The sequence below is a fragment of the Fukomys damarensis genome, unplaced genomic scaffold, assembly GCF_012274545.1.
Source record: "Fukomys damarensis isolate Sample0158 unplaced genomic scaffold, DMR_v1.0_HiC HiC_scaffold_20, whole genome shotgun sequence".
Taxonomy (NCBI): Eukaryota; Metazoa; Chordata; class Mammalia; order Rodentia; family Bathyergidae; genus Fukomys; species Fukomys damarensis.
The window spans coordinates 1982539-1994925 of NW_022900932.1; the positions used below are offsets into that span (position 1 = coordinate 1982539).

General features: G+C 52.1%; 1 protein-coding gene across 2 annotated transcripts; it reads right to left on the reverse strand.

Annotated features, from left to right (window-relative positions):
* Positions 1-4536: 4536 nt before the first annotated feature.
* LOC104849006 (HLA class II histocompatibility antigen, DM beta chain) lies at positions 4537-10880 on the reverse strand. 2 transcript variants are annotated; one of them, XM_010605257.3, is made up of 7 exons: positions 10688-10880; positions 9699-9977; positions 8210-8491; positions 6760-7044; positions 5399-5515; positions 5217-5252; positions 4537-4873 (listed from the first exon to the last, which is right to left on the reverse strand). In XM_010605257.3, exons 2-7 carry the CDS (start codon positions 9751-9753, stop codon positions 4857-4859), a joined length of 792 nt encoding a protein of 263 aa, XP_010603559.1. In that variant the 5' UTR covers positions 9754-9977; positions 10688-10880; the 3' UTR covers positions 4537-4856. The 2 variants fall into 2 exon arrangements, with proteins under 2 accessions (XP_010603559.1, XP_033622341.1); XM_033766450.1 differs by lacking the exon at positions 10688-10880 and having other exon boundaries at positions 9699-10320.
* Between the last annotated feature and the right edge of the window lie 1507 nt (positions 10881-12387).

Sequence of the window (12387 nt, forward strand, 5' to 3'; positions counted from 1 at the left end):
TTGGATGGCTGCTGTAAGAAAGAGAAACAGGGGAGGAGAAGGACAGCAAGAGAAAGAGAGGAAAGGAGGGAGGCAGGGAAGATGGAAAAAGAAAATAAGTGGAGGTGAGGCCGCAGAGAGACTAGAACCTTTACACACATCGTTGGTGGACTTGTATCACGGTGCAGCTGCTGTGGGAAACAGCATGGCCATATCTCAAAAAATTAAAACACGGAACTCTCGTATGATCCAGAGCGCCACTCCTGAGTGTAAGCCCAAAAGTACTGAAAGCCGGCACTTGGGCAGATGTGCACACCCATGTTCCTGGCAGTAATTAGGCCATAGGTGGAAGCAAAACACAGGCCATGGACAGATGAACGGGCAAACAAAGATGGTCTACACACACCGTGGGTGACTCAGCCTTCAAAAGACGCAATGTCAGCCAGGCGTGGGGGCGCACACCTGTAATCCTGGCACTCGGAAGGCTGAGGCAGGAGGATCACTGTGAGTTCGAGACCAGCCTGGGCTACATAGTGAGTTCCACATCAGTCTTAACTACATAGTGAGACCCTGTCTCAAAAAAACATACACATACACAAAAAAAAAAGACACAATGTCAACACATGCTATTACACGGATGAGCTTTAAGGGCATCAGGCTAAGCAAAATAAGCCTGTCTCAAAAAACAAAGACTTCATTCATAGTTAAATGGGTACATTTTGAGGATATACTTCTAAGTGAAATAAATAAGGCACACATATGCAAATAGTGTCTCTGGTGTGAAATACCAAATAGTACTCTGGTGTGAAAAGCTATAATAGTACTCAAGATCCTAATGGGACACTTAGCAAATAGGAAGAAACGGACCAAAGGTGTAGGGACATTGAGAAGGATAGGGAAGGGGGAATAAGGGAAAAGGAAAAAAATATGAGAAAATGTAAAAGTGGAATTAAAGTGTTTGAAAGGGGGAGGGGAGGGGAGGGTGAAGGGAGGGTGGGGACAGGGGGAAAAAATGAGAACCAAGACCTGTCATGTAGAGGTACAAGATCCCAGTGATGAGTGTAACTGCACTGTCTGCCTAGAATGTGCCAATAAATTCAATTTTTAAAAAAACAAAGGCTTCAGTTACATGAGGGGCTGAAGCAGTCAAAGCCATAGAAACAGAAAGGAGAATGATGATCACCCGGGGCGGGCGAGGGGAAACAGAAGTTTGTGTAATAACAGAGCTCCAGTTGTGCAAGATGAGAAGGTTGTGGACATTGAGTGCATGGAAACTGGGATGCACTTAATGCTGCTAAATTGTACGCTTTAAAGTGGTCAAGTGGTACAGTTGTTATGTTTTTACCATTTTTTTAATTGGTAAGTTTTCTCTTCACTAGAAAAGGATTCAAAAATAAAATTACAAAAACACACAATAGCCGCAAAAGCTATAAAATTTCTAAGAATCAACTGAGCCTACAAAGAACCACTCTGAAAAAGTAAACTTTAAATAGCCTCCGCTTTTGTGCAGGACGATTAAAAGAAATCAATTACCCCCAAATTGCTTTGTAAATTCAGTATAGCCTTGATCAAAATTTAACAGAGGAATTCAATAAACTTCCTGTAAAATGTGTATGAACTGCGTGAATGTGTATGAAAAAGTAAGCAGAGACCCACGGCAGAGGGCCAAGGCAGCCCACGCTCTGCCCCCTGCCCTGGCGATGGCTTCTCTCCTTCTGTTGCGAATGTGCTGCCCGCACGTGCTCCGCGCCTGCTGTCCACTCTTCTCCGCCTGGTGTACACGTAGTGCTGGCCCGTGTGACCAGGGCAGCCGCCTCTTGCTTTCAGCCTCAGCCCGAGAGCAGACAGAGGGCAGGACGAAGTCAAGGTTGCCCTGTCTACGCTCAGCTGGAGCCGGCTGTCCCTGCACTGAAGGTGACCACAGTAGAGGACTTGCTCTCCTGCCGGGTTCTGGCAGCCTACCCTGTCCCTGTGCCGCCAGCTCTGGGGTACAGTACCAGGCTGCTGTGCTCAGCCCACTTCTTTATAAACACTTCCTTGTAAATAAACTCTCCCTGAACTGTCCTACCTTGTGTGCGCCATCTGGTCTCTATGGACACTCGGACATGACGGAGCACCGGGCTGGCCAGGAGCTCTCCCCGGCCTCCCGTGCCACGCAAGAGGCAGGGTCTGGAGAGCAGTCTCTGAGTCCAGTGCCTCCCCACTCTTAGGGGACACCCTGGGGACAGTCTGTCCCCAGATGGCAGGAGGATGGCAGAAAGCGCAGAAGAAACCCTGCACCTTGCTTCAAGACAGCCTGGGGCTCTGAGGAACGGCAGGCCCTCCCCACAAAACAAGTGCACAGGGCAGAGCTCCACCCTCACCTGTCTTCTGATTTGCCCAGTTTTACTTCATTATGTGAGCAAACTGTCTAAAATAACTGTGCTGAAATTCCTTGTCCATTCCTTTGTGAATGTGTGCAGGGGCGGGAGACAGCAAGAACCATAGCAGTGTTCTCCTTCAGCAAAAACTCCGAGGCTGTGCCTTCCCATGTGTTGGGGTTTTCTTTCCATTTTCTCTAATGGGCAAAGGAGAACCTCAGACTTGGGGTGAACACGTCTCTGTAAGGCCCCGTTATCTGCCCCAGGGGTTAAAGGAGGCTCCTGCCCTGGGCCTGCCTCGTGGGCATAGACCCAGTTCTCTCTCACATGGGCCCACAGCTGGACTCGTGACCCTTAAAGCGACTCATCTGGAAGTTCAGCCTCTACAGGAGCAAGACGCACAGGTGGAGAACCACTCGTGTGCCACTTGATTCGATATAACACAAAAGACTCTCTCTCTCTCTGTCTCTCTCTCTGTCTCTGTCTCTCTCTCTCTCTCTCTCTCTCTCTCTGTCTCCCTCTCTTCCTCATGCACACACACAGCTTTGTGGGTGCCCTATCCGTTATCACGTTCTGCGGTCCTCATACGGCCCTGGAGCCAGCCCACCCTCTCCTACCTCCTTCTGGGCAGCATTCTTTACACTATATCAGCAGTGGAACTCCCTTTTGTGCTTAAAGTAAATCTGGCTCTCAGGACCCCAGGAAACCTACGTGGCACTTTTTCTATCTGTCACCTGGAAAGGGACAGCCTTCCCTCTCAGGCAATCTGCACGGATGGATTCTGAGCCTACACTTACCGGTTAACTCCTCAGAACACATTGCTCTGCCTCCTCCTGTCCTTTGAACTCACCAGCCTTTCCCCTCCCACTGACTTCTTCCGTGAACTCTTTGTAGAAGAGACCCCCTAATCCCCAAGATCCTGCCGAGGAAACCAGGGATGTGGTAGAGATCAATTCATTGATTGGAAAAAACACTGAGCGTCGACGCTGGACATCAGATTTGTATGAACAGCCCTACCCCCTCTTCCTCCAGGCACAGAAACGGTCTGAGGACAGAGAGCTGTGGGCCCCGTGGACACCTCTGCCACCACCCACAGGAAGCTCTACACACGATCTGCCTTCTGATTTCCTTTCCCTGGCCGGCCACTTCCAAATCTCACGGGTTCCTACACCGACACCCACACACAAACGTGTCCGAAACCCGCTTCCCCTCCACGGCCTCTGTTAGGAAGTTCGTTCGTGACCGCCCTCAGTTTGTTCCCATGTCTTTGGTTTCTTCTCTTCGCTGGCAGTTGAGTTCCCAACTGCAATTCCAAAAGCCCAAATTTCTGTGCCCAGCAGGTGCCTCCACTGGAAAACAAATGGCTCCAGATGCCGGTCTCTCTTCCACAGGTGAAATTTATCCCTACAGAGCAGGTATCCCTTGGATTTGGGGCAGAAGGGGATGAGAAGGGACCTTCCACTTAGGTGTTACGCACGCATGAAGATCTTCAAGATAAAGTGCTCTGCTTATACTTACCTCCAGCTCAGTTAGACAAACTCTCCTAAAAGTTTTATTCTTTGACCTTGGGAAGTTATTTAACCTCTCTTCACCCCGTTTCTTTGGTCTGTGACACGGAAGGAAATCATGCGTTCCCCATGGGGGTCGCTGTGACAAGAGAATGAGACATAACATAAAGCCCTGGGCCCAGGGACGAGCAGGTTGCTGAGCCCTCAGCCTCATTCCTTCCCCAGTCGGGTGTGGGAGAATTACCGCGCCAGGACTCAAAAATCTGAAACCAACCTCTGAATCCTGACTTGCTTTCTCACTGTTTTTTTTCCAGTGTTCTACCACTGAGCTACGACCCCAGCCCTTCAGTCCTGCCTTTCTGAGGGGCTCCCTTGTAACAAAGATCCAATAAAAGAATGCACACTGAGCCCTCGGAGTGATACCTGGCCCGGAATGCTGACTAACTGATGAAAGCTACTGTCACCACTGCGGCTCACCACGTGCCGGGCGTGCTCCGAGCGTGTGCAAGTGCGAACACACTGAGTCCGCATAAGACCCCGCATGGCTGCGTGAGCTGCCGGCCCCCTCCCTCTTCCTTACTCTGACTCCATCCTGCACCGCCATCCTTGGCTTTCTTTTCATGATCGCCTCAAAAACCGCCCCCACTTCTGTTGTGCCAGGAAAAACCACATGGAAAACCGATTCTTCCTCCAGAGTTTATTTCTCAGGGGTGGTCACCAGCGGCTCTGTCCTCTGCGGCAGAGTGGCACCCTCAGGAGAGCTCCCTCCTGATTTTGATTCACCCCAGAAATGCGACCTTGGATGATAGTTTGGGGGAACTTGTTCCCAGGAATGTGCTGCTACAGTTTACTTAGGGGGAGCCGGGAGATGCAAAGAATTGGGCAGAGGAACCTTAGAATCCAAGAGAATATGGACGGACTGGACACGTTGAGGAGGAGGGACAATGGCAGCGTCGTGAAGAGTTTGAATTTCCTTCTCACGTGGAGTGGAAGTTGTAGGATTCTGCCCCTAGGAAATGTGTCGTCCTGCAGAAGAAACAGAAAGGGCGTGGTGATAACAATCCAATTTAACCCCGCCATTTTCCGCTGTAAGTGTCCCACGCCAAAGTCTTCGTACAGGGATGTTGAGATTCTAGGTCACCAAAAATTAATGCACCACAGCTCCCTCCCCACAGACGCTCCTCCGGGAGGAAGACCTTGTGGGATCCCTCTTTCCTCTTTCACAGTCCTCACCTCAACTATGGCACCTGGAATCAGCTCACCGTACCTCACAGCAGCTCACCCCTACTCTGGCTGAACACAGCCCTGACTCTTCCTACCCTCCTCCCCTCTGAAGGGCCAGGGGCGAACCGAGCGATAGTGATGTTACCTTTAGTATAAGTGGATCCAGGGAGGGGAGTGTAGCCTAGGAGAGGAAGATGCTTGATTAGACCAATAAAACTACCTGGCACTATTCACAGCACACAGGGTAGGACAGTGAGCATCGATCACAAACAGAAAATGAGGCGAGACCAGGGACAGAGCGGAGATGGGACCGTGAGGGTCACTCACTGGAGGAGCCGGCCTTCCCCCAGCTGCTCAGGCCGATGGAGAAGATAATGATGCCCAGGCCCAGGGTCACCGCAGACACAGAAACCTTCACGGTCTGCATGGGGGACAGCCCAGGAGCTACAAGAAATCAGGCACTTATCAGAACCAATCTCTGTGACTCGTCCTCGGAGAACTGAATTTACTGCAACCTCCCCTTAGAAGTTCAAAGGTTCCTTATCACAGCCCCCCTCCCCCGCTGTCTGGCCCACACCAACCTGTCCCCAAGGAAATGGCCTTCCTCAAAACTCATCCGTGACCCTCTCGTCCCGGGCTCCGGGAGCCTCCCGTCAGGTCCCAGCTCCCCCGTCCTTTCTGACACAGTGGGGCTCTCCTCTGGGGGCTTCCTTGCTCCTCTCTCCTGTGCCCCCTGGTGACTGACAAAGTCTGGTCTCTAACTCGCTCATCTGAGCAGTTTCCTGCCGAAAGGTCTTCCCCCTTTCCTGACCTCCAGGGTGATTTCGGCTCCTGTTCGTGTCTCCAAATCCAGATTTCCTGTGGCGCCTTCCAGGGTTTGCCTCCACCCTGCTCCACTTGCTAGCACTGGTCCTATTCTGAACCGCGTCCCACTTGGATCCTTTTCCCATGGTAAAATGAGAGCTGCATCACCGAGGAAAACTCCTGCGCACTCTGTAGCCTCTCTCTCCCGGGGAAACTCAAGCGAGCGTGGAGTTCCACTCTCTCCCCGTTCCCTGCGCTCCGCTCAGCTGTTCAGCACAGGGACCCTGCTCCCTGGCTCCTTCTCCCTTCCTCATTTCTCCTGTTTCTCCCATAACCTCGCACGCTGTGTGCAGCTTTTCACTCTTTCTAACCTTGGTAAGCACCCGCCATGGGTTTACCACCCTATTAAGCTCCACAGAGCGGCCAGATCCAGTGCTGCCCCACGCCAGAAGAAAGCCCCCTTTGCCAAGCTTCATGGACCTTCAACACCTGTCCTTGAACTGATAACAGAACAGCTGGGATCTGAGCGCACTGGGATAGCGAGGCTCAGTGTTTGATTCTAACGATGCATTTACCAAACGTAAGTTCTCTTTTGGGGACAACCATCCTCCCCTCCACCCTCAAGCACAGACGGAGCAGCAACACCAACCACACCGCATCTGCAGAACCACAACGCCCTGCTCTTCCCATCTCGTCGCTGGTCACGAGCCCTCCGTGAGCTTCCCCAGACTCACTTCCCACTCCCAACATCTGCCCCTCTGCCCCACGCCGCCGCTGCCCACATCTCGTGCCCTCCGCCAAAATTCTGCAGCTCCTTTTTCCAACCACCATCTCCTGGCACCTCTTGGCTTCAACCCTGGTGCCTCCCGCCTGCCACAACTTACTCCAGTCCTGACGTGTGGGCTCAGAGGTCCCAGCGTGCTCCACGACACAGGTGTAGACGTCCCCGTGAGAGGGGGTCAGGGCTAGGTGAGAAATGGTCTGGTACGTCCAGTCTCCGTTGGGCTGGGCCGTCTTCCAGACACTGCTGTGAGGGGTGACAAGCTGCCCGTTCTTCAACCAGCTGATGGCCACGTCAGCGGGGTAGAAGCCCCACACGTAGCAGGCCAGCATCACGGGCTCCCTGGTGTTAAAAGGAGTGGTTTGGGCAACCTGCACCGACGGTGGTTCTGCTTGGGAGAAAAGCACAGTCGGGAATGAAGGTGGCGTCCTGCTCTCTCTCCAGCTTCCTCTCTTCCCCTCTTCGACGCCTCATACATTTTGCCAATGGCTTCCCCACTCCTCCCCTGTGCTGAGCCCCCACAGGAAAGTGAGGAGCCGCAGCGCCTCCTGTTTCGCTGTTTTTCTCTCCCTCTCCCTCATTGTCTCCCTCAATTTCCTTTTCTCTTTCAAAATTACGTTTCACAGTCATTGTGTCTATTTCCAGTGCGTTAGCTTGAAAGTACGTAAGCAAGAGGTAATCCAGGACTGTAAACAGGGGTGGGGGCTCCGAAATCTTGTTCCACAAATCAGTGTGTTAACAGAAGCTTCTCCTGGGTCAGTTTAAGGAAACAAGCCTAACTCAGGACCGGCTCTCTTAAATTTGGAAGTAGTGTAGATCAAATTAATGAGGTTGCTAATACTGCAAATTAATCTTGTATTAATTTGTTCTTTTAGGTGACCCTCTCGCTTGCCTCTACCTTGGTGTTCTGCAGACAAAAATCTTAAATAAAAATCCAATACATTACATTAAAACCCTTAGCCTACAAACCCAGCTATTTTCACCCAGTGGATCTGGCAGAGTACCCAGGAGCTTGCATTTTTAAAAAGCGCTTCCTCCAGGCCATTCCGAGAAAGCGGGTTCAGACACTACCTCTTAAGACACACTGCTTTGCCCTCTGGAGATCTTCAAGTTTGTGCTCTGGAGACCTCAAGCTATTATCAGTGCAGGGCACCCAGGGACAGAGTGTGGACAGAATTCCCTGGGCGGCTTCTCACATATTCCCATGCCTAGGTTCACCCCAAATTAGAACGTCCAAATCTGGGACAGAGAAGCACGAACCTTCTGGAAAAGTCACTCTGGATACTCGGATCGGTTGAGCTTGGATCTGCACCCTGAGGCGCCCCAGCCTCTGCTGCTCTCTCTCCCTGATGTCTCCTCACCGACCCCAATGTCACCGCCCCTTCTTTCACTCACGTTCCACCCACTGATCGATCGCCACGCTTCCCTTGTTGTCCCGCCCTCCCACGTTACAGGTCTTCGTGTCTTCTGCTCCTCCCTGCTCGGGTCTCAAACCCCCGCCTGCCCTCTCCCAGCTGTGCTCCCTTGTGGCCCCCTGTGCCGCCTCTCCTCACTTTTCCTGTGGGTCAGAGACTCCCAGAAGGGCTGGGTGTGTGTGCCACAGTCTTGGAGTCCATTGCGCAAGCGCTGGAGCAGTCTTGTACTATTGTTGAGATAATTGGACAAAGACACGGCCAACATGTGCAGTGTCCCAAATTCACAGGGGTCCATTCTGTCCTTCTCTGGGTCCCAGCAGGTCAGTAGATCCTTGTTGTAGGAGATGCAGTACGTGAAGTCCTTCGGGGTCCCATTGTCATCCAACAGGCAGGTGCTCTCCACATGGGCCATAAAACCACCTAGGGGAGCCAGAGAAGGGAAGGCAGGGCAGTGTCTGCTGCAAGAAATGACAGAAAAACAGTACCTCTGCCCTCAGTCCCTGGCGCAGAGTCCCCCAAAATCCTCTTTGTGATTTTGTGAGTAACTGGGGGCTTGATACATCTTTTGTTCAAATGTTTGGTCTTTGACCCAGTGCCTGGCGCAGATCTCCTATTCGCTTGCAACCTCCTGTGTGATAGCAGCGTCTTTTGTTCTACTGAGGTGACTCCTGGTGGGCTCCTGGGTCAGGGGCGGCCACCAGAAAGATGAAGCAGTGATTAGAGGATCGGAATTTTTATTCCCATCCCAGGAATGGAAGAGGAGCTGGAGACTGAGTGGATAACCTGCCACACTTATGTAATAAAGTCTCCATAAAAATCTCTAAGCTTTGGAGCTCTCAGACCCTCTCAGCTGGTAAACACATCCATGTGCCAGGACAGCAGCACCCCAACTCCATGGGGACAGGAGCTCCCCGGTTTGGGACCCTGCTGGTCCTCATCTTACATACCCTGACAGTTCATCACCTGACAGGTCTTCTGCATCCTTTAAAGTAGTTTTGTAATAAACGGGTAATGGTAAGCAATCTATTTCCTTTTTAAGCAATCTATTTTCTTGGGTTCTAGCAAATGAGTGAACGCAAGGAAGGGGTCATGGGAACTTCTGATTTGTAGCCAAGTTAGACAGACATTCTGGGTGAGCCGGGGACCTGCGACTAGAGACTGGCGTGTGAAATGGGGGTGGGCGGTCTCGCGGGACTGAGCCCCTGTCGCCGTCCAGGGTCCAGCTGAATTATAGGATGTCCAGCGGCCGCAGGAGAATTGGTTGGGGGAGCAGTGTGAAGAGAAAGGTTAAGTGTGAGCACAGAGAAGAAGAAACAGCTGGTCTTTCCTGTATTCAGCTGGGAATCCAACCTCCGCTACACTCAGTTGCTTTGGCAGAGATTTCCCACCTCCAGCAGCACCTACTGACCAAGCTCACACTGCGCTGTCGGGGCCCCAGTGGAGGGAGGAGGTGGTAACCGAGCAGACGCAGCTGGGCTCCTATTGAAATGGCTACTGAGGTCGATCACAAAGTCCTATAGGGAGACCAGCTCGTCTGGGTGGTCACTCCCCCCCCCGTAACAAAACAATACTTTCACCCCAAAACAGGAGCGCGGGAGAAAAGAGTGTCGGGAGGAAATGCCCTTACCTGCTCCTGTACACCCCAGGCCGAGGCCCAGCAGCAGCGGCAGGACTGAGTTCATGCTCTGCTCTGCAGCGGCACCGGGAGTTCAGGCCCCTGGACCGGCTCTCGGCTCTCGCAGGGGACTCTGGGTCCCTCCTGCTCCTGACGACCGGGCAGATGAACAGTCTCACACCGAGCGGATGTAGTATTGCACGAGCCCCTGGGTCGTCCTTGCTAGATGAGCGATTCGGGGCTGCCCAGTCCCCCCGATATTCAACCTGTTCTTAGCACTTCTTCCGAGTCCTGTGTCCCAAACAGAGTTGTCACATTAAGTAGGTAGGCGGAGACACAGAGGTAGCGACGAATCGGCTGAGTGCCTCAGGCAGGCATCACCAATCACTAGGTAAACCTCATCCTGCCCAAGGCTTAGACAGCAGGGCTCCTGCGCTTGGCCTTTCTTCATCCTTTTTGTGTAAAACAACCAGTCTGCGCGTGATTTCCCGAGGTCAGTGGGGGGAATGTTTCCAACATTCCCAGGATATCTGCAGCCTGGGCTGCCCACTGCTCTAGATGTCTCCTGTCAAGGCCCTTCCAAAAGACCAGGACCGGATAGCCTCTCTTGGCCCTTACAGGAGGTTGAATAAACCCGTGGTCTGTCCCGTCACCCGGGAAAAGGGGAGGGCAGAGGACCCTTCCGGGTAGGGTGGCAGAGGCGGGGCCGGTGAGAAGGAAGGCAGCACGGGGAGTACAGACTCGGCTGGTCTTAGAGCAAGACTGCACAGCAAGGGAAGCGGTCCAGCTCGGAGACCCAAGAGAGGCCTGGAAAAGCCCCGCGTGGGCCCCCCCCCCGCTGCTTTTGCTTTAGCAGATCAGGCTTCGTTTCCTCCTCACCTAGCTGCTTTCTGGAGCCAGGAAACGCTGTCCTCTTACACCCAGAGCCATCCCTGGGGTGAACTTCGGGGCAGCTCTATCACAGCCCTGGGTGAGCAGCTGGCCATGGGCCCCAAGCTCACCTGTCCTCCCCAAACTCTGAACTCCCCTGAGCGTCCCCTGCACAGCCCGTTCTGTCCCCAGGTAGATCCCTGCAAGAAGAAGCCACTAGGACAACGTGCAGAAGCCTCTCCACTGTTCTTCCCCTGGAAAAGACAGATTTTGATTAGCAATTCATTCTTCTATCTCACTGTGAACCACACAATTGATGAATTTTTCATCAATTCATCACAATGTAAAACCCTAAATTGGCTCCCATCGGCTTCCTAAAAGGCGCCCAAGGTGCCTCTTCTTCCCTCGGATTCAGAAAGCTCTTGCACTTGATTTAATAGTGAGCCACACAAAAGGGGCTTGGGAGGGAGCCCCTGGACACCACACTTACTGTCCTCTCCCGAAGTCCCTGACCCCAAGCAAATCTGATATTTATGAAGAAAAAGAAAAAGGAAACAAAGCCTGTGTCCAGAATGAACTCAGTGATCAATATGAGAAACAAAAGATTCGTTCTGGATCCTGAGACTTTGCCTGTATTTCCTGGCCGCCCCATACTGGCGTCTGCCTTGGTTGTAGACGGTAATGCCCGTGCAGAACCATTAAGTGGGTTGCAGCAGGCAGAATTCGGGCTGCACAGTCTAGAGTGCGTTGAGCTTCAACTTTGCTATAGTTGACACCAGGGTAGGTTGTCCTCTATGTGCTGTCTCATTTCTTCTTAAAAGACTTATTAATCCTTTGCATGTTATAGCCTTGAAAATAGATCTTTTGTAAATAAGATGGGATCCAAACGATGAGGGGAGAAAAGGAGAATGGGATTTAGAAAACAGAACTGAGCCGGGGATTTAGCTGAGTGCTTCGGTGGCCTGCCTCCCAAGCGCAAGGGCCCGAGTTCGATCCCCGGTACAAAAAAAAAACAAAACAGAACTGAGATGTGGCATATACAAGCACCAACTCCCCACAAGGAATGCGATCGTCCCATACTACAAACACGGGATAGTAAAAACCAAAAGCTGAAGAAAAAAAGATAAATGGATGAACATTTTAAAAAGCAAATGCATCTAGAGATTCACACCCAAGATCTACAGTCTTTAATTTCTTCGCTGTTACAGTTCTTGTGCACACACCCACCCGTGCCCACACATTCACTGCACGCTACGGAGATGGCACAGATAACAGAAGTTGGTGAGGCCTCTGTCAGGCAAAGGAGGAAGAGAAGAGCCACAATCCACAACCAATCCATGCAAGACTCATCCTTCCTATGCTTGGAGTTCCTTCTCCTCTGAGGACCACTGTCTCTTCCACTTGTTGTTTCGACACCAAAACTGCGTGGGACACTGTACATTTCCCCTCACAGCCCCACAGGACCAGGTCTCGGCATCCTTCCCGGTGTCCACCCAGCCTGGCCCAGGTCCACTCGCCGTGTGGGCCTCTGCTGTCCCAGGCACGGCCCTGGCCAGCGGCAGAGCGGCCAAGTGGAGTTCCCGCTGGTGTCTGCGTCTCTGCTCCAGCAGTCAAAGGAGATGTGAAACCCCCTGTGAGGCAGCAGCAGGAAGTGGTGGGCGAGGATCTCGCTTCTCCATTCAAGTGAACACTGAGGGAGATTTTAGAATAAGGCAGGACAGAAAACCCAAGACCTTTGCTCTGCAGAGAAGTTTCTTCTTCATTTCCTCCTCTGCTGTTTCAACAGATGCTGCTCTATTCCCATTTCCAGACAACTCCAAAGAATATTTTA

Coding starts and splice junctions, on each gene's coding strand:
- LOC104849006 (XM_010605257.3), bottom strand. CDS start 9,753: ATGAACTCAGTCCTGCCGCTGCTGCTGGGCCTCGGCCTGGGGTGTACA. Junction 7,045..8,209: donor GTCTCTGACCCACAGGAAAA/GTGAGGAGAGGC, acceptor TCTCCCAAGCAG/AACCACCGTCGGTGCAGGTT. Junction 5,253..5,398: donor GGGGAAGGCCGGCTCCTCCA/GTGAGTGACCCT, acceptor TTCCTCTCCTAG/GCTACACTCCCCTCCCTGGA.